Source organism: Durio zibethinus, chromosome 2 (assembly GCF_047325235.1).
Source record: "Durio zibethinus cultivar Kanyao isolate XHJ-2024 chromosome 2, ASM4732523v1, whole genome shotgun sequence".
In the NCBI taxonomy this organism is placed as follows: domain Eukaryota; kingdom Viridiplantae; phylum Streptophyta; class Magnoliopsida; order Malvales; family Malvaceae; genus Durio; species Durio zibethinus.
In genome coordinates, this window is record NC_143163.1 from 38,028,311 (window position 1) to 38,048,634 (window position 20,324).

The 20,324-nt window shown below is 33.4% G+C and overlaps 2 protein-coding genes across 2 annotated transcripts; both read right to left on the reverse strand.

The window, feature by feature from the left end:
* Window positions 1-1,559: 1,559 nt before the first annotated feature.
* LOC149520204 (cytochrome P450 CYP749A22-like) lies at window positions 1,560-2,697 on the reverse strand. The gene is made up of 4 exons (XM_089754328.1): window positions 2,655-2,697; window positions 2,340-2,570; window positions 1,666-1,677; window positions 1,560-1,624 (listed from the first exon to the last, which is right to left on the reverse strand). Exons 1-4 carry the CDS (start codon window positions 2,695-2,697, stop codon window positions 1,560-1,562), a joined length of 351 nt encoding a protein of 116 aa, XP_089610454.1.
* Window positions 2,698-11,649: 8,952 nt separating this feature from the next.
* LOC111317584 (receptor-like protein kinase FERONIA) lies at window positions 11,650-16,974 on the reverse strand. The gene is made up of 7 exons (XM_022920018.2): window positions 16,883-16,974; window positions 15,723-15,777; window positions 15,434-15,513; window positions 15,337-15,376; window positions 14,635-14,764; window positions 14,122-14,246; window positions 11,650-14,051 (listed from the first exon to the last, which is right to left on the reverse strand). The coding sequence occupies exons 1-7, from the start codon at window positions 16,972-16,974 to the stop codon at window positions 11,661-11,663; spliced, it is 2,913 nt and encodes a 970-aa protein (XP_022775753.2). The 3' UTR covers window positions 11,650-11,660.
* Window positions 16,975-20,324: the final 3,350 nt, after the last annotated feature.

Genomic DNA, 20,324 nt, shown 5'->3' on the forward strand with positions numbered 1-20,324 from the left:
AAACTAAACCCAATTTAATGGTAAAAAATATTAGAAGCATAAAAGACCTAAAATCCAAGTATACTGAGAATGCTGATGCAAAGTACCTGAATTTCTTGCTCTTATGATGTTGAAATTATGCCTACTCATTGGCTGCTGCAGATATGATATTTCACTACAGCTAGTTGACTTTCTCATTTTCTGTATGTTGTGCTTTTCATTAATTGTTGTCAGACGACTGTTGGTTTAATTAATTTCTTATTTATCGTTGATAAAGTAGCTGTCTTAATTAAAAAATCTTTGTAACTCAAATTCTGAGGTACTCCAGCTGTTTGTAATGTACGCAAAAGACAATTTTTGTCTGCATTTTCACATGCATCACATTCCCTGGTTTTGCTTTTGTTCTTTCAGCTTAACTAATCTTAACAAGTGATAATTATAACAAAAAATTAAACGCAATATATACTTACAGGCATCCATTAATTGCACTCATATTGTAATTATTCAAATATATTCAGCCTAATGAGTATATATTGTCAAAAAAAAGTTGAAATGCAAGATGGATTCTCCATATTATAAAGTGTTTTAAAGACTTTTATTAATTTTATTTTTTTTATCTAAATGATTTTTGAGGAGAAAATTAAAAATTTATATTAAAAGTTGTCTAGATTTTATTAAAAAATTATCAAAATCATATCATAAGTTACCAAAACAGTATTAAAAGCTAACCAAATTTTATAAAATATTATCAAGCTTCTTACAAAAGTTATCAAAAATTAATATCAAATGTTATGCATAAGGACATTCAATTTAGAAAAAAGGACCATTGTATTAGATTAAGACTCCATATTTATCACTCTACTTTTTTCAAACATGATTTGATCATCCTATTACAATTTTTTTTTATGGAATTCTAGTTCCATATTAATGAAAATAAAATATTTCATTTAAATTAAAGAAAATATTCCGTTAAAATTGTCAATTATTTTTTAAAATTTTTATTATATAAAAAAGTAAAAAATATTTTATTTCACAATTTAAAAAAGCATGATGCTAATAATTAAATAAAAATAATTAGATTTATTTTTTAAAATACCAACAATACCACTAATCTTTTTTAAAATATTATTATTTTTTTTAAAAAATAGTTGTCACATTTCAAGTTAGCTAAGAACACTCCATAAATGTCATTATTAGATTGGACATTGGATGGAACTGAAACTTATATGTAATATAAATGGAATCCTCAATTATTCCTTGAGATTAGGGAAGTCGAATTATCCTTGCCTACCAAAGACAGAAACAAATTAAAGTAAAGAAAAACAAATAAAGGATTGACAGGATATAATATATATAGGTGTTGCTTGGCCATTTTTGTTTTAAGCAACCTTTTCTCTTTGTTTCTTTTGGTTTCTTTCCCTTGAATAATATATAAATAAACAAAGTCAATAGATAATATTTTTATCCATTATGATAAATACAGTTGTTGATATTTGCTTATTAATTATCTCACAATTCATATTTTTTCATGGCAAAACTCGAAATTTTCTTGCATTATTATCGTCATTTCTAGAACCTTGTCAGCCACTATCATTGATTAGATTATCTTTTAGAAGCATATAATCAGCCAAAATCATACCCTTTTCTTTGACAAGAAAGTTAAAAGCAGTCATACATTCCAATTACCTGGGAAATGTCCTGCATCAAGAGGTTACAAGACAAACAATAAACCAACATTTACTCCATGACGTGTTGCAGCTTGAAATAATTTAGATTTATAATTTGTATATTTGTATAAAATACTTATAAAATATAAAAATTAATGCGTATTCTTGTTGACTAGTCAAATAAAACTATTTTTTTTTTATTTTTGTTAAATTATATTTAATTTTTATTAAAATTTTAAATTGTATATTATTTCATGGAAAAAATGTATCAATCATTTTGTGGTAAGGCATAACAATATGCTTGTAAAGAAAGGATCATGTTTGTGCATAATGTACATAATGCATAACAATGGCAAATTTCTCGATGTAGCATAATAATAGCCTGATTTTAATATTAATCAAATTGGGCCCAAATCAAACCCACTTAGGCCTGGCTCAATAGCTCATTCTCTAATTTAGTCTCTCTTTCTGTGCATATTTTAAAATCGTCAATTCAACTACTTTGATCATTTTCTCCCTACAAAGAACATATGAAACTTTAATTTCATATAAAAGATTTTAAAAATTTAATAAAATTATATAATTTTTAAATTAAAATAAATAATACTTCGTAAATTAAATATAAATATTCATAGAATGAGCGAAAGATCACTTGAATTTTATGTTGTGTCACAACTGAAATACGAAACATACGTGAGTGAACATAAGCTGGGGAGAGGGTGAAGCTGCAATGTTGCAGAATCATAAGGAGAGCAATCTCTGTTCCCACGGTTGCAAAGTTGAAACCCACACAAGTTAGAGGCCCAATTCCGATGGGAAAATATGCACCAGCATCGGTGTTTTTAGCTTTAGCCACCCCTTCCGAAAATCTCTCCGGTTTGAACAAATGAGCATCGTCACCCCAAATTTCAAGGTCGTGATGAACTGCCAAATTTGTACTGAACAAGTTCAGGTTACCAGATAGAATGAGCTTCCCCAATCTAACTTCTTTCAAATTTCCTTATAAACCCAATTGCAGAGGATACAACCTCAAGGCCTCATTGATGATCATGGTTATCTGCAATTGTGGGAAAAAGAATTTCAATCATTCAAATTAAGAGAAATCTAGAATTGGCACTTGAAGTTGCTAGACATCGAATTCTAATAGCAGAAATTAAGACTCTAGCATTCTATTTACAGACGTCACTACCAATAACTATGAGTAACTTTCTTACAGTATTTAGTTTAGATAAGCCGTCAGGATGTGGGTTTTGGTCACCAAACAACTCAATCACTTCTGCTCTTGCCTTGTCTTATCATCTGCATGGATTGCTAGGAGCAAGACAGTCCAGGAAAGCAAGGAATTACTGGTTTCATGTCCAGCCATGTAAAATGTCTTGCACTCGTCAATCAAATCTTTTATAAGGAGCCTTTTGTTGTAGTCAGTTCCATGTTGGTTTGCTTAAGGCTTCGTTTCTCATTGTCAAAATTTCTTTGGTGTTTCCATGGATGAATTTGTAAGAAGGGCCTTTAATTCCTTGCGAACCTAGTAGATATATACTCTATGTAAACTGGAGTCCACAATCTGTATTAAGAACCTGAACGGCAGCAAAAGCTTGAGAGAATGATTATTGGATTTCCCACAGTTGTGATCATTTTTCTTTCAATTTGTTTTCTCTTGCCAACTCTATCAATTGAAAACCTATGGAGTGGAAGCTTGACATTGCATTATTAATCTGATTCGAATTTGCTCATTTATTTATGGGTCTAAAGTTGAAGACAAACAAATTTGAAGCCTATGCTTTTTTTTTTTTTGGTTTTCAGATGGCTAAGCTTTTGGCTCCTTGTAATTATTATTGTGATCATCATTACATTATTTCAGTTTCAATAAGCATCTGTTTCATTAAACTATTAGTTGTGTCAAACTTCAACGAAAAACAAATGAATTCTATATGCAGCAAAAACCTTGTATGAGCGCGAGATTGTAATGGTTTTTGGATCTTTGATTTTTCAAGAAGAATCGGCCAAGATTCCATTTTCTGGCTGAATTACGTATTATTTGGATGGATTTGTCTTTAGCCTGAGATAGAACCATCTAAACTTTGATTATAGCTAGACTCGAAACAAAACACTTATCCAATCTGTCTAAAATCCATTGGCACCCAACCTAGTTTAATTTTAAAGACAACAACTCGAATAGGATTCAACTTGAAATTCAAATATGAACTTGAAATCTATTTGAATTTGGAATGATTCAAAACTTAGATTAAGCAAAATATACATTATTTGTTATTTTAATTTTCAATTATAAATATGATATAAATTATTCTACATAACTTGAATTAAATTAATTTTACAAAATTAATGAATTGAATCAGATTGATTTAAAAACTGAAGTTATCTAAATTTAAAATGATTGAGCTAATATTATTTTTTATTTTGTCTTTTAATTTAATTAAAGAAATTGTAAACATGATATTAATTATTATAGCATAACCTAAAATTTTTTGGATTTGAATTAATTTCAGAAAGTCAATAAGCTGATTCATTTGAAATTTAAAATAATTAATTATTTATATTTGAGATTATAAAATTAAACTCTGAACTGATAATAACTCAAAATTTCTGACTTGACTAGAATTCAGAATAACCCAAGACAAAACCAACTTGGCTGTGGATGCCTCTGGTTGGGGGATTTTGGAATCTCACATTTATTATTTTCTCCTCTTTATTATTTTTTCTTCACTCTTCTCTCTTTCCTTTATTTTTTTTTCCCCTATCTACCAAACACCTGACCAAGTAAACTACAAATTTTGGGTCGTTATCCTGTCAATGGCGGGTCCTGGAAGAACTTTCTTGGTCTTTCTTTATTTCCGTTAATATTTAAATATTGAATATATACCAATTAGAAGGCAGCCTATGACTTTCGAGCCAGAAGTCTTGTCAATGCTCATTGTAAAATGAAAATTATGCAATGATTAACAAGGTGATTGATTTAATTAATAAAATTTTTTTTTTTTAAAAAATTTATGTTAGAATCTTATTAGTGATTATTTATTGAGATTATTTTAAATATATGATTTATAATTATCTATCTTATATTGTTAGATATAATATATTTTACTTTGACTTGAAAAATGAATAATTTATTTATATCGAATTTTTTTTTAAAAAAAAATTATGCAATGATTTGAAATTATTCACTTTCACATTTTGATATAAAATTTTATTATTTTATATGAATATTGGTAATAATATGAAGAAGCATTTTTTAAAATTGTGAATGAATTATTTTTAAATATAATTTTTTTAAATTCATTAATTAAAATAATTAAAATAATAGAACTTAATCAAAATAAAAAAATTTTACAAAAAATAATTTATAAAAATTTAGCTAAAACAAATAGAATCAATGAAATTTAATACTTAATTAGAATAATTCATTCATACGTTCTAAGAGATGAATTATTGCAAACTGAAATTCGATTTTCAATCTTTATAAATTTTTTATCCCTAATTTTGGCACCAACGATTTTCTTTTTTTCATGAAATTAATTATGGTGACACATAGCTGCATTAATCATCTTGCAAAAGATTGAAGCAATTAACGGGAGAAAGATGGAAGCAAGTAATAATTGGAGGAAAAAATGATAAATAATTAGACTATGATTACTTTTGGGTTTAGGGTACACGGCGCCTGGAGATGTCTAACGTACGGCCCGTCAATGGGTCAGTATAATAATGTAATCAGGCTCCAGTTCTGTGAGATTGTGCAAGGTATGACATTGGAAAGCCAGAGGGTGTTTTTCATATTCATCGATAATCAAAAAGCTGAAACACAAGCAAATAAGGGGGATGAAATTCTTGTATCGAGGCTGATAAGAAAATGGGATCTAATCTCATGCAAGTGGTTTTGGATCAAATAAAAGTTATGGGTTTTGATTTTTTATTTTACACAGAGTCCTAGTTACTTAATAAAAAAGAGATGAAGTTGTTTTAGGTGTGTGTCAAAAATCAAGCAGAGAAAGAAGAAAAGTCAAGAAAAATAGAGAGAGAAAAAGGAGAAGGGAGAGTTGGTTGAACGAAAGTGTATGAGAGAAAAATAGGTATGAATAAAGTTATGCTTGTTAAAAAGCTTGTAACTTTACAGTACAGAGATGGACGATCTGTTACAGAGCACTTGAGTGATTTTTAAGATATATTTAATCGAATGACTACTATGAAGCTTAAAATGGATGATGAAATGAAGGCATTATTTCTTTTGGGTTCATTGTCAGATAGCTGAAATACTCTAGTTGTGACTGTTCTTAATTCAGTTCCTGATTATAAGGTAACATTAGAGATGACAAAGGACAATATGCTTAATGAAGAAGCAATGCGAAAAGATGTAGACCCTGAGAATCAAGCTCTAGTTACAGAGAACAGGAGTAGAAACATCGACAGAGGTCAGGACCCAAAAGGTCGTGGTAAGTCTAAACATATATCTAAGTCTAGAGGTAAAGTGAAGTATTTCTATTGTGGTAAGGCATGTTATATAAAATGAAACTGTAAAATCTTGAAGCAAGAGCGAAAAGATGAGAAAGGTAAGAGTTCAGATGATGGCAATATTGCAGCAGTGAATTCAGGTAGTGATTCAGTTACTTTGATTTGTACACATGATGATTGTAATCATGTTAGTGATCCCGATATTGAGTGGATAGTTGACACATGAGTGGCATATCATTGTGTTTCTAAGAGAGAGTTGTTTATAACTTACAAAACAGGAGACTTTGGTTGTATCAAGATGAAAAATAAGAGTGTGTCACAGATTGTTAGGATTGATGATATTATTGTACAAACTAGTACATGCTGCATGTTGACTTTGAGGGATGTCAGACACATTTCAAATATGAGAATGAACTTGCTTGCTATTAATGTCCTTGATAAGGAGGGATATGAAAGCCGACAAAAGAATGGACAGTGGAAGCTTCTCAAAGGATCTATAGTAGTTGCAAGGAGAAAACTATGTTGCACAATGTATAAGACATAGATGCAATTGAACGGTAACCAGGTAAATACCATTGAAAATGATGCTTCAGCAAACTTGTGGCACAGGAGGCTGGCACACATGAGTGAAAAAGGTTACAAGTTTTGGCAAGGCAGTCTCTCATTCCCTTGACCAAAGGTATGTCTCTCGATTCATGTGATTATTGTTTGTTTGGTAAGCATTATAGAGTTTTTTTTTCGTAAAAGTTCTCAGAGAAAAGAAAATAGATTGAAATTAATTTATTCTGACGTATGTGGTCCCATTGAAATTGAGTCATTAGGTGGTAGTAGATATTTTGTTACTTTTATTGATGATACTTCACTTATGATTTGGGTGTATATGTTGAAATACAAAAATCAGGTACTACAGTATTTTCAAAAATTTCATGCCATGATTGAAAGGATGATAGGGTTACCCTTCAAAACTTTTAGATGTGTATTCTCCACCATTATCAGTTCGAATACACTTCAAGGATAACCCTGCTCAAAGCATGGGATCAGGCATGAGAGGATAGAACTTGAAACACCGTAGCATAATGGTATAGCTGAAAGAATGAATCGTACCATTGTGAAAAAAGTCAGATGTATGTTGAGGATGGCAAAATTACCAAAGCCATTCTGGGGTGAAGTAGTCAACACAGTTTGTTATTTACTTAACAGATCACCATCAGTTCCTTTGGGCTTTGACATTTCAGAAAGAGTGTGGACAGAAAAAGATACTTCATACTCTCATTTGAAAGTTTTTAGGTGTAAAGCATTCATGCATGTGCCGAAAGAGCAGAGATCAAAGCTTGACAGTAAAGCCACACAATATGTGTTTGTAGGATATGGTGATGAAGAATTTGGTTACAGGGTATGGGATCCAGTAAAGAGAAAAATAGTCAGAAGCAAAGATGTGGTCTTTCATGAAAAAGAAACTATAGTAGACCTTGAGAAAAATAAAAAGACTACACGAGTTACTGTTAAGTGTGATGTTTCAACATCGACAGGAATTCCACAGGAAAGAGCCACAGATGATGAAAATGAGCAAGAAACAAAACTTGGGGATATGAATGAGCCAGCCACAGTTGGTGATGAGCCCGATGCTATTAGTTTTGAGCAGGGGGAGCAATCCTCTCTACCTGAGAGTGTTGAGCAGGGAGAGTTACCTTCGACATTAAGTGATGTAGAGTCTTAGCCCAAGAGATCTACTAGAGAGCACAGGCCATCTACCAGGTATTCAAGTTCAGATTTTATTTTAGTTACCAGTGAAGGAGAACCAGAAAGCTTTCAAGATGTGCAGGCTACTCCGGATAAAGAGCACTAGTTAAAAGCAATGAAAGAAGAGATGGAATCATTATGAAAGAATGGTACTTATGATATTGTTAAACTTCCAACAGGAAAGAGGCCATTAAAGAATAAATCGGTGTTCAAGTTAAAAAAAGATGGTGACAAACTAGTAAGGTACAAAGCTCGATTAGTAGTAAAAGTTTTTTCTCAGAAATCAGGCATCGATTTTGATGAGATTTTTGCTCTAGTTGTAAAAATGAGTTCTATTCGAGTGGTACTGGGATTGACAGCTAGTTTGAATCTTGAACTTGAGCAACTTGATGTTAAAACTGCATTTTTACATGGTGATTTGTAGGAAGACATTTATATGAATCAGCCTGAGGTTTTGAAGTGAAAGGGAAAGAGCACTTAATTTGCAAATTGAAGAAAAACTTGTATGGCTTGAAACAAGCTCCGCGATAATGGTACAAGAAGTTTGATTCTTTTATGATGAGTCATAGCTATAAAAAAACAGCAGCGAATTCTTGTATGTATGTTAAATAATTTTTTAATGGTAACTTCATTATCCTATTATTATATGTTGATGATATGTTGATTATAGGACAAGATGCTAGTATGGTTTACAGGTTGAAAGAATAATTGTCTAAGTCCTTTGATATGAAAGATTTAGGTCCAGCAAAGCAGATTCTTGGTATGGACATTATCCGAGATAGGAGAACAAAAAAGTTGTGGTTGTCACAGGAAAAGTATGTTGAACAAGTGCTTAGTAGATTCAACATGTAACATGCTAAATCAGTTAGCAGTTCACTTGCCAACCATTTTCATCTAAGTAAGAAATCTTGTCCAATGTCTAAGGAAGAGCAACTAGCTGTGTCTAGTATTCCTTATTCTTCTGTAATCGATTCTTTAATGTATTTTATGATTTGTACAAGGCCTGACATTGCTCATGCAGTTGGTGTAGTGAGCAAATTTCTTTCTAATCCAGAGAAGATTCACTGGGAAGCAGTGAAATGAATTTTTAGATATTTGAGAGGTACCTCAAAAATGTGCTTGACTTATGAAGTTTCACAACCAGTTTTAGAAAGGTTTACTGATGCTGACATGACAGGCGATTTTGATGGTAGGAAATCTACTTCAGGGTATTTGTTCACTTTTGCAGGAGGAGTTGTATCTTGGCAATCTAAGTTGCAGAAGTGTGTTGCTTTGTCAACTACAAAGGCTGAATATATTACAGTAACCGAAGCATGTAAAGAAATGCTTTGGATGAAACGTTTTTTTTCTTGAATTAGGGTTGAATCAAAAAGAGTATGTGATATTTTGTGATAGCCAGAGTACTTTAGATTTGAGTAAGAATAGCATGTATCATGCTAGAACAAAGCACATTGATGTTAGATATCATTGGTTACGTTCAGTGATTGAAGAACAGTAGATGTTATTGAAGAAAGTCCATACTGATAAGAATGTAGCAGATATGTTGACTAAAATACTTTTCAGGAAAAAGCTTGAGCTTTGCAGTAACTTGGCCGGAATGAGTTCCCTGGCCAAGGTAAGTTCCAAATGAAATTGCTATGGTGATGAATCTCCTCTTAATGGGGCTGAAGGGGGAGATTGTTAGGAAAATGGGGTCCAGTCCCATGTAAGTGGTTTTGGACCAAGTAAAAGCCATGGGCCTTGATCTTTTATTTTACACAGAGCCCTAGCTACTTAATAAAAAAGAAGTGGGGTTGTTTTAGATGTGTGTCGAAAACCAAGTAGAGAAAGAAGAAAAGCCAGGAAAAGCAGAGAGAGAAAAAGGAGAAGGCAGAGTTGGTTGAACGGAAGTCAATCCGTGGTCCGATTGAGTTAGAACCTTGTCAGGAGGTTTATGATTCAGAGTTCTACATTCTGAACGGTGAAAATCGGGTTTAAAGCTCTCTAGGAACAAATTCAGGGTGTATTTGTTGAGTCACTTATTTGGTGAGATTTCTCCAATTGTTTCTCTAATTGTTGATTAGCTATAGTTTTAGCTAGAAAAGAACTTTGTATAATTATTATTTGATAGTGAAGATTTTTCTGGTGGCCCGTGATTTTTTCCCTCTACACTAGAGGATTTTTCACGTAAATCTTGGTGTGTTTTATTTTTCCTGCGTATTTGATTATTGATTGTTGTCTATTGCTTTTGTATTGTTGTGATTATTGCTTCAGGTGCAACAGAGATTACGTTGTGATGATTCCGTTACAAGCTGTTGGGAAACAGGACTTATGACTGGAGCTAAACTCGAACGTCCAAGTTAGATGGATTGGAGATGTTCAAAGATATATTAGCAACTCTGATGGAAATCTTGCTGGACTCAACCCTCCTTCTCCTGCACCGTCCAAAAAATCAAAGAAATGATTACAAAAGCAAAATTACTAGGGAGGTTGTACTCTTTGTTTTCTCTCTCTTTGCTTTATTATTGATAAAAACAAAGAGAAATTGGAAGATGAAAAAAACCAGGGATTCATCCCATTGTCGCTCTTTTCCTATTGATTACATTGGAAAGGCAACCAACAGCTTTGATAAGTCACCTATTATTGACAACTAACTGGGGCTTCGATATGGTTTACAAAGCTTTCATTAATGGAATAACAACTTCAGTAATCAACCGAGGGGCTAAAGCAATATCAGAACAAGAGTTCTGCGAAGAGATCATAAAAATGCTCTCTCAAATTCGCCATCACAATATCGTCTCTCTGCTAGCTTACTGTGAAGAGGACCTTGAAATGATCCTCGTGTATGAATATATGGTTAACGGTACCCTCTCTGATCATCTTCTTGATCATTTGGTTGAAAGGAAGAAACCTCTGCATGGAACCAGTGGCTTGAAATTTGTGTTGAAGTTGCAAGAGTTTGCATTACCTCCACACAGGAAAAAAAGCGCCCCATCATACAATATTGTGATATCAATACCTCCAATGTCTTGTTAGACAAAAACCTGATAGCCAAGATTTCAAATTTTGGATCAACCATGACATCCCATAGCAATAATGGCTCCATTATAGACGGTAGCTTTGGTTCACTAGATCTTGATTGGGATAAAAGATTAACTGAAAAAACTGATGTGTATTTATTAGGGCTGGTGCTGTTGGAAGTAATCTCTGGAAGGCCGGCGCCCATGAATCTGAAAGCAGAGCCAGAAAATGTTGAGAATGGCAGCAGTGGTGATGATCACAAAAGTTTGATTCCACCGGTATCATATTGCCTTTAGAAGGGACATGCTGATCAACTGGTGGATCAACATTTGAAAGGGAAGATCCCACCGGAATCTCTTGGAAACTTTCTAAAGATCACAAAACAATGCTTAGAAAAGAAAAGGATGAAGCGGCCATCCATGAGTGAGGTGCCTTACTGCTTAGAGCAACTGCAGATGCACGGCGATGGTGACTTAAATGCGTCGTCACCCAAGGGCTTATGCCTACAAAGCAACTCAGAGATATGATGCTCGGTGTGGAGTTTTCTGAGATCATGATGTCTAGTGGACGGTGAAAATTAAATGCTTAAAATATATATGCACTCTTTTTACAGTTTATACAGAATCCAAGAGTTTGTACAGAATTATTTACACAGATTTTAATGTACTGCATCCATAAAATTAAGGAAAAGTAACTTCTAATTTCAACCTATTGTCGATCATCATGACAAACTAAATTATTTGCAGCATTTCAAATTTTATTCTAATTTGTACAATTTCTACCCTAAATATCAATGCTTTGCTCCAGCTATCACTGGTTTGTCACGCATCTTTGACTTGCACCATTATTGCCAGCCTCCTCCTGCAACAGCAATGCTTGTTCGAGTTTACCGAGCACATCACCTATTGATGGACGATCTATTTGCCTACTAGCCAGGCACCTCACTGCAATTTCCACAAATGTGGAAAGGCACTCGGACATGATCTTTCCTCTCAGGTATGGTTCAATCAGGAGATCAACTGTTTCATTTCGATAGCAATGAACAGCCCATCTAGCCAAGCTCACTTTGGTCTGATCATCCTCGTCTGGTTCACGATTGACAGCTGGTCTTGCACTTAAGACTTCAAATAAAACCACACCAAAAGAGTAAACATCTGATTTGCGAGTTAAAGTTCTGTCTCTGCCATATTCAGGGTCCAAATATCCAAAAGTACCCTTTGGTCCAGGGCTGACATGGTTCCCACAGGATCCAGCAGTCTTGCCTACTTTTGACAGCCCAAAATCTGAGACTTTCGCCACCCAATCTTGATCCAGGAGTATGTTTGTTGATTTGATGTCCCGGTGAATGATGGAATTTTCTGTGCCCGTGTGGAGGTAGTGCAATCCACGCGCAGCACCAATGCAAATCTTGAGCCGCTGAGTCCATGAAAGTGGTGGATTTTGAGTCTCGTAGAGATGATCACGTAGAGTGCCACGAGCCATGTAATCATATATCAGAATCAACTCATTGTCCTCTTGACAATATCCAAGCAAAGAGACAATGTTCACGTGACGAAAAGTGGAGAGCAATTCGATTTCAGTTTCGAACTCTTGAACTCCTTGGTGGGACTCAGGGTTTTTGCGCTTAACTGCCACTTTGGTAATCCCATCATCCAGCAGGCCCTTGTAAACCTTACCGAACCCGCCACAACCAAGCAAAAGAGCTTCACTGAAATTGTTAGTTGCAGCTCTTATCTCTTCCAAGGGAAATTGACGGCAATGATCTGAAGATTTACCAATTAGGCTGCTTGTTTTCCCAAGGCTTTCATCGTGACGTAGTGAAATCCAACGAAAGCAGGCTATCAAAGAGACTGGACAAATTACAACAATCATGCTCAGAACCATTCCCAGTAAGATATTAGATCCAATAGCGCTTCTTCTGTCTCCATTCTCCAATTGAACTTGCGCTGCAAGATTGTTCCTAGCATCACTCAACTTCATGATCTCAATTCCATTCAGTATTACGTCAGCAAGTTTTGGCTTTGAATCAGTGTTAGGCTGCAAAGCAAGCCACAGATAATTTCCTTTTTCTTTTGCTTCTGGAACTGGAACCATGATGATATAGTCCTTATGCATTGCAACCAAAGGACCACCAGCCATAGCAACTATATCCAGGCTGCTTTCCACTGTCTTATTGTTGATATACACCTTGAACACTCTCTGATTCGCTTCCGTTACGTTTAGTTGAATCTCACAGAAATGAAGCCTGACAATATATTTGAAACCTGAATCAACAGGCAATGTCCATGTCAGGTTGTAGCCCACATTGGCAGTCTCATCACTGCCGCCGATTGTCCTGGCTGTGCTGTACAGATCCCCTGGTGCTCCATATTCACATACTGTCCAAGAGCTTTTATTGTAATTTATATGATCATCATATGCTACAATAGTAGTACCATTTCTAGAACCCTGAATATATAGCTGGTCATCTAGCCCATTCCAGAACAAGGGCCCTTTCAGACTTTCGGTACCTACGTTGATTCTGTAAAGTATCTCAAGGGCAGGTTCATCTCGACTGGAGGTTGCATTGGGAGTTTTGTTTACTCCATAATCAGAGAGTTTGAGGGACATTGAGTAAATCTCTATCCCATTTACAAAGGCAAAAGCGTCTGAAGCATCTAGTGATGGAGCGAAGGTGATATTCAGAATGTGTTTCTTTAAGTTAAGGAAGTAATCTTTAGTGAAATAAGGTGATTTCAAAGTTCTTGCAATAACAAAAGGGCCAAAATTGTTTAACAAAGTGTAATTTCCAGAGGTAACAGAGAAGTTGGCCTTGGAGATTTGGTCTATGACAGTGTAAGAAGTAGGGTAGAAATGAAGACGGATAAATTTGAGTCCAGGGGACATAGGGAAACTATAGGTGAAAGAAGAACGACTGAAGCGTGCGGTTGAGTATGGACTCTCTGGAGCCTGTCCGGTTGTATTTGAGATCACACGGCCAATCATTGTTCCTTCATAATAATCAGGGAAAAGATTTACATCCCCAACCCAAGTTTTGCCATTAAATGACGAGTTTCTCGCAGATCCGCAGTCAAGAATTACTTGGTCCAAGGATGAACTGGAACAGTCGTTAGTACACATACAATTCCAGGAATTGAACAAGAAGCTGAAGCAAAGAAGAGAAATAAGTGATGGCCTTGAAGTGAAGGAAATGGTAATTTTCTTCATAGAAGCAATGGTAAGAACTGTTCAAGGAAGAAGATAGGCATGCATAGCCGAAACATCCAATAACCAGGTTGTTAAATTGCCAATCAAGTGTAAAGGGGTTGTTAGTCTGATGTTTGCTCCCCAAATTTGTTTGAACTATAACTATTGTCTTGGTCCTCCTGGAAACTTTCGCTTTCATTTCCGAATTGACTACGAGAATTGAGAGCATGGTTAGATGCAAAGCATGCGGAAATTTCTTTGATTATTCGTGAAAACTAACTGTTTCCTTTGGACGAAATTAATTTCTTCATTGGACTGTCAAGATGATTGAGACACATGGAACATAATTACTTCTCTTGTCAACAATCAACACCCATGACATAAAAAAAGAATTGAAAAGAAAGGAAATTGTTTAAAGAATCTTCCGATTACAACTAAGAATTCCTGGCTTAATGTTCGTCAACTAACCCTAACAATATGTCATTCTTTAGTCTTCTTCACTATGAGACAAATTGGGTATACTTTTCTTCTCTAGAAAACCATTAAACCATTGGAAGATTCCATGAGTTAAATTTTGTTGACTGTGATAGTAACTAACAGAGAACTGATGGGTGTTCTTCCTTTGAAAGCAAAGTTCCAGCTGCTCCAGGATACGAGGACCCGCGTGACCTCAGGGAAATATACGTAGCTAAGGATCCGATTAGTGGAGTTAACTCCTGAATTGTTTTCTATATATAGGTTAAGTTAATTAGGTGAAGAATTACAAAATGTCCAAATCTTTTTTTTTTTTTATCTATGTTTCTATCCAAGAACGTGATTACTGATTAGAGTAATATTCCATAACTTTGGTCTTGAAGTAAAAGATTTTAATATTAACCCAAAATACACAAGTTTGATTTTACCATTTATATCCAAAAAGTTGATTTAACAAATTAATGAACAATGTTTAAAATACATGTTGATGAAATATATCCAAAATTATATTATATTATTTTATTTTTTTTACAAAAACGGCTGTAACTTGAAAATAAAAAAAAAATTTAAGTGCTGAAATTTAAATTTTAATTGGATGTCATTTTTGATTGGATAAAGCAATTGAGCTAAATTTTTGTTTAAAAAAAAAAAACTAATTTACCATTTATATATTGAATAAAAAATCAAATAGAAGATTGATTGATATAAAAAAACAACTTGAGTCTTGAGTAGACTAATTGAAATTAAAATTTTCATTTGTGTCTACATCACAAATATCAAATTGTCACTCCAGGGACCATTAGACCAAATTATCTAGTTTTCATACGTTAAAATTCAACGTGCTTGAATTTAACAACCACTTAAACCTTATATGGACCACGTTAATCACATTTACTTAAACTATTGTTAAACCTTATATTGACCTCGTTATAATCACACTATTTAAACTCTTGATTCCATATATTAGATCGCACATCTTACAACTAATTATGATGCTTATTGCCTAGTTCAATTTGTAATCACAATCAGGAGTCCACATCCAAAGAAATTAAAATCACAGTAAGTAATGACATACCAAGTTTTTTATAAAGAAGAGCAGTAATAACAACTTAAACTATACAAACTCTTTTCTTGCTATACCCATAATGTATATATTTTTCTTTTGCAAATATCTAATCAAAGTGGTGGGTCAAAATGAAGTTTGACACCAACAAACTCACCTTCATGAGCAGCTTTGATTAAAAAGTCTGAACAATAATTTGTCACCCTACAAGCATATACTAAATTAGTTAAGACCAATTGTGATGTCTAAGTCCACATCATTGACCTAGGCAACTAGTTGCAAACCATGTAGCACTCAAAAATCTAGAGGCTGAAATACTAAATGAACCCTTAAATTTTCTTCCTTGTTTAGATAAATTCTTCTATTTTATTGTAATCAATTAAACTTTTAGAGTATTATTTAATTTTGTTTAATTAAGTCCTTAAAGCATTATTTTTTTATCTAATTAGACCCTTGAAATACTATTTTTGTTTGATTAAACACTTTATTTTTTTATTGGATTTTAGTCGTTTAATTTTATGTAAAAGAGGGTCTAATGTATACTTTAAAGAGTCAATTGTTTTAGTATTTTTGCCAAATAATTCCTATATTATTTCTGTAAGATAAGTATCACATTTAGTCTAGAATTTAGGACATTTGGATTCAGAAAAGACTAATGGTTTCAATTTAAAAATTAAAAAAATATGCTTTTTTCTTTGGTACATATGGAAAGTAAAGGATGGTGTTTGATAGACTTGGACCTTAACCTTTTTAAAGAAGGTAATAACCGTTAGGTCAAGCTTGAGTTTTCAAATGATTTGATTTAAAAGAGAAATCACGGGAAATTCTAAATCATAATTAAGTAAAAAATAAATTACTTATTTAACTTATTGAGGTAGTTAATTAGTTGCACAAAACCTATTTATTTACTCACTAATTAATTTACTTATTTAATTATATATTGTCATATTTATTTATTAATAACTTACTTATTTTTTTCCTTATATACTAATTATATATTACAAGATTAAAAAATAAAAGTTGTTAAAACATGCATACATTGCATGATGTACAAATAATTGAATAAGGTTTTAATAACTACATAATTCAGTAGACAAAGGCAATAAAATACAAGAATTGATAGAAAAGGATTAGGATTGTTGTTCAAATATTTTCTTTTAAGCCAAAGGTTAGGTAGAGGATAGAAAATTGTTTAAAGTCCCTTTTGATTTTTTCCAACTTTCTTGTTGTTGAAGCTTAGTAGGGGGTGATACAAGGGTTAATGTTTATCCAATTAAATTGGGGTATGAAATATTTCAATATGACCTACCAACTCTTATCCTGGCTTTTACACGCAAATAGAATCACTGGAAAAGGAATTTTATAAAACGGTTGTTCTATGTCAACATATATTTTTTCCATTCAAATGATCAAGACATGTAAGTACAAGACGATTACGACTTGCTTTAATGAATTGATGACTAATTGACCATATTAATTCATTCAATTTCATAGAATACAACAACATTTACGCTACTTGCCAAATTATGAAAATTTTAAAGGAATTGTGCTTTTAGTAATTAATCTTGTACGTAAAAGATTTAAATCGTTAATTTTTGTGTTATACAATTTGAGATAAATGATTTATATGACTTGAATTAGTGAATTGAATTTTTTTTAAAGGAAGTCATAGTCTGAGTTAGTTATTGCAAGGATAAAAAAAAGATATATTCCTATTGAAAATATTGATAATTAAATTCATTTAAATGAGATTATAGCAACTTATTTTGATCATTTTATCTTGAATGGGATGGGTGAGATAGTAGAGGAGTCCTGGGAAAGAGCCCCACTAATTGTGAGATTGAGTGCTGCCGGTGCGTTTTTTTCTAATCCTCGAGGCAAGTGGGCTCAAGGCAGGTGGGCTGTTGTTTGTTTGATAAAAAGTCTGACTAAGTTTAGGTGTAGTTTTGACCCACAAAAAAAGTGAGTCATAGCCCATTGGGCAATCAATTTCAGCCTCTGGGAGATGCAAAATGTGTTGAATTCTGTGGAACAATCTGGGTCAAATGTCACAACTCAAAACCCAAAAATGGCCTCATCTCCAACTCCTAGCTAGTAGCTGGCTTTCAAAATGAAAATGATGGAACAGCTGTCCAGATAGCCATGGTCTTTGAAAGAAGAAAGATAAAATTGGGTTCGTAGTTCAAACATGAAATTTTTTTTTAAATAAATGACAATTCTTTATACAATATAGAGAAACTAGAAGCATTGTTGACCAACCAAAATCAGGTCGAATGATTATTGCTAGCCTGAAGTGCATGTACATTTTCATTTTCTCTTCCATCAAAGAATACATGTTTGACGCAGATGAATCTGCTTATTTTCGTTTGGAACATAATTCTTCTCGGTTGTGGTTCTTTGGCTTCAAAAGCTAAATCATTTGATGGCCGGAACTGGACCACTGATATTATATCGCATTTCATGGCTTTTAAATTCGGATAGCAGCAAGCTCCACTGTGTCCAGAGCCTCTTCGGTGCGTGACTGCTAGGATCTTCCACTCACAATTCACCTACACCTTCAATGTGACCGCAGGGTCAAAATTCATTCGTCTTCACTGTTATGCTGATTCTTATATGAGCCTCAATGCCTCAATCTTTTCTCTCAGTCGCAGCTGTGCACTATACTTTCCTAAGAAACTTTACTGCCTGCCTCAATGCCAACTGCATCAAATCAGAATGCTTTTTCAAAGAGTTTATTGTTCATGTCGAGAATCATACGCTAGTCTTAACATTTAGCTCTTTTACAAACGCTTGGTTATGCTTTTGTTAACGGGATTGAAGTTGTTTCAATGCCACTTAATCAAGGCAACAATGTGTCGGGAAACAGTACTGCAGTGGAGACTAATGTATACAGTTAATAAAGGGTAGCATATTGGATACCTGGATCCTGAGCACTATCACCTTCAAAATTTGACAAAATAATCGGATGTGTTTTCATTTGGAGTGGTGATGTTGAAAAGCACTTTATGGAAGGCAAACCATGAGTTCAAAGGCTGCAGGAGACAACAAGGAGAATGATGCTGCTAATGCTAATCATCATGAAAGCTTGGTTCAGTGGGCATTAACTTGCCTTCAGGAAAGTAAGGTTGATCTACTCGTGGATCCACATTTAAGAGAAAGGATAGTGAGGATAGTGCCAGCATCTTTTAAAAAATATATGGAGATCACACAAAAATGCTTGGCAGATCAAGGGGTGAATTGACCATCCATGATTGAGGTCCTTTGCAGCCTAGAGTCTGCGCAGCAGCTGCAATTTCAGTGGGTTGAATACTCATATGGATCAGCTACGGACATGGTTTACAAAGCAGCTCAAATTTGAAGCTCGGACTAGAGTTCTTTGGTGCTTTCTTTTCATTTAAAATAATATGTAGATCTAATAAATAAAAGAAGAAGATGAAAGGTCAAACAGGATTTGAACTCAACTTCAGGGAACTTTCTTTTCATTCACCACGTGTTATACTCTATGTGGAAATACACTTCCGGGGTTTTAGGTTTTTAGTGACATTTTTTTTAATGTTTAACAGCGTTTATAAATGTTATTAAAAGATTTGTAGTATTTACGAAAAATGCAACTCAAAGTGCTCGCTATACACTCGTTGCGAAAAATAATGGCTTTTTCAAAAAAATGCCGCCATTTTAATGGTGTTTCTATATTTGAAATGCCGTTAAATTAGTTGCGTTCTTATGAGAAAAATGCTATTGCTTTGGTAGCATTTGTAACTAAAAATACAGCTATTTTGGAGGCATTTGTATTTGAAAATGCCTCTATATTAACGGCGTTTATATATTTGATACGCCGCTAATTTAGTGGCTTTTTTATGAGAAAAACGCCATTGCTTTGATGACGTTTGTAACTGAAAACATCGCTACTTTAGAGGAATTTATATCTGAAAATATCTCTATATTAGCAGCGTTTGTGTCTTTGAGATGCCGTTAATTTAGTGACATTTTTATGAGAAAAATGCCGTTGCTTTGGTGGCGTTTGTAAATAAAAATGTCGTTACTTTAGAGGCATTTGTATATGAAAATACCTCCATATTAGTGACGTTTTCCTCTTTGAGACGCCGCTAATTTAATGATATTTTTATGAGAAAAACGTCATTGTAACGGCATTTGCTGGAAAGAGCACTGCTACTTTTAGTGACGTTTTACCGTACAAATGCTACTAAATTATTCATTTAGCGACATTGTTGAACACAATGCTGCTATTATGTAAAAATATATTTTTTGTTTTAATTTCTGTTAATAAATTTTAGTTTCATTAAAGTGCTTAAATTCAAAAATTGAAATTAATATAAACTTAATTCACATTTAAGTAAGCTTTTAATTAATACAAAGTTTAATAATTAATATAATAACATTCAAATATTTTTAATACATTAGGAAAATAAAAATTAAAATGTATGAAATTGATGACTGCTTACATTTTGCTGGCTGCCAATTGATGAAGAAAAATTTTCACTTTGGTCACTAGCGTGCTAAAAAACCTACTAAATAATACCATACAATTTTTAGCACTTCATTGTAGGCTTTTTTTATATTAAAAATTACAATATTTAATAAATATAATACTTGAGTTGGTGGAGCACCAAGATCATTTCTTGAAAATTATTGTTGCACAAAATTCATAAGATGATCAAATCGATCATGTAACTGTTGAAATTTTACACGCTCTTGCTCCATTCTAGCACGTTCATCCTGAATTTTGGCAT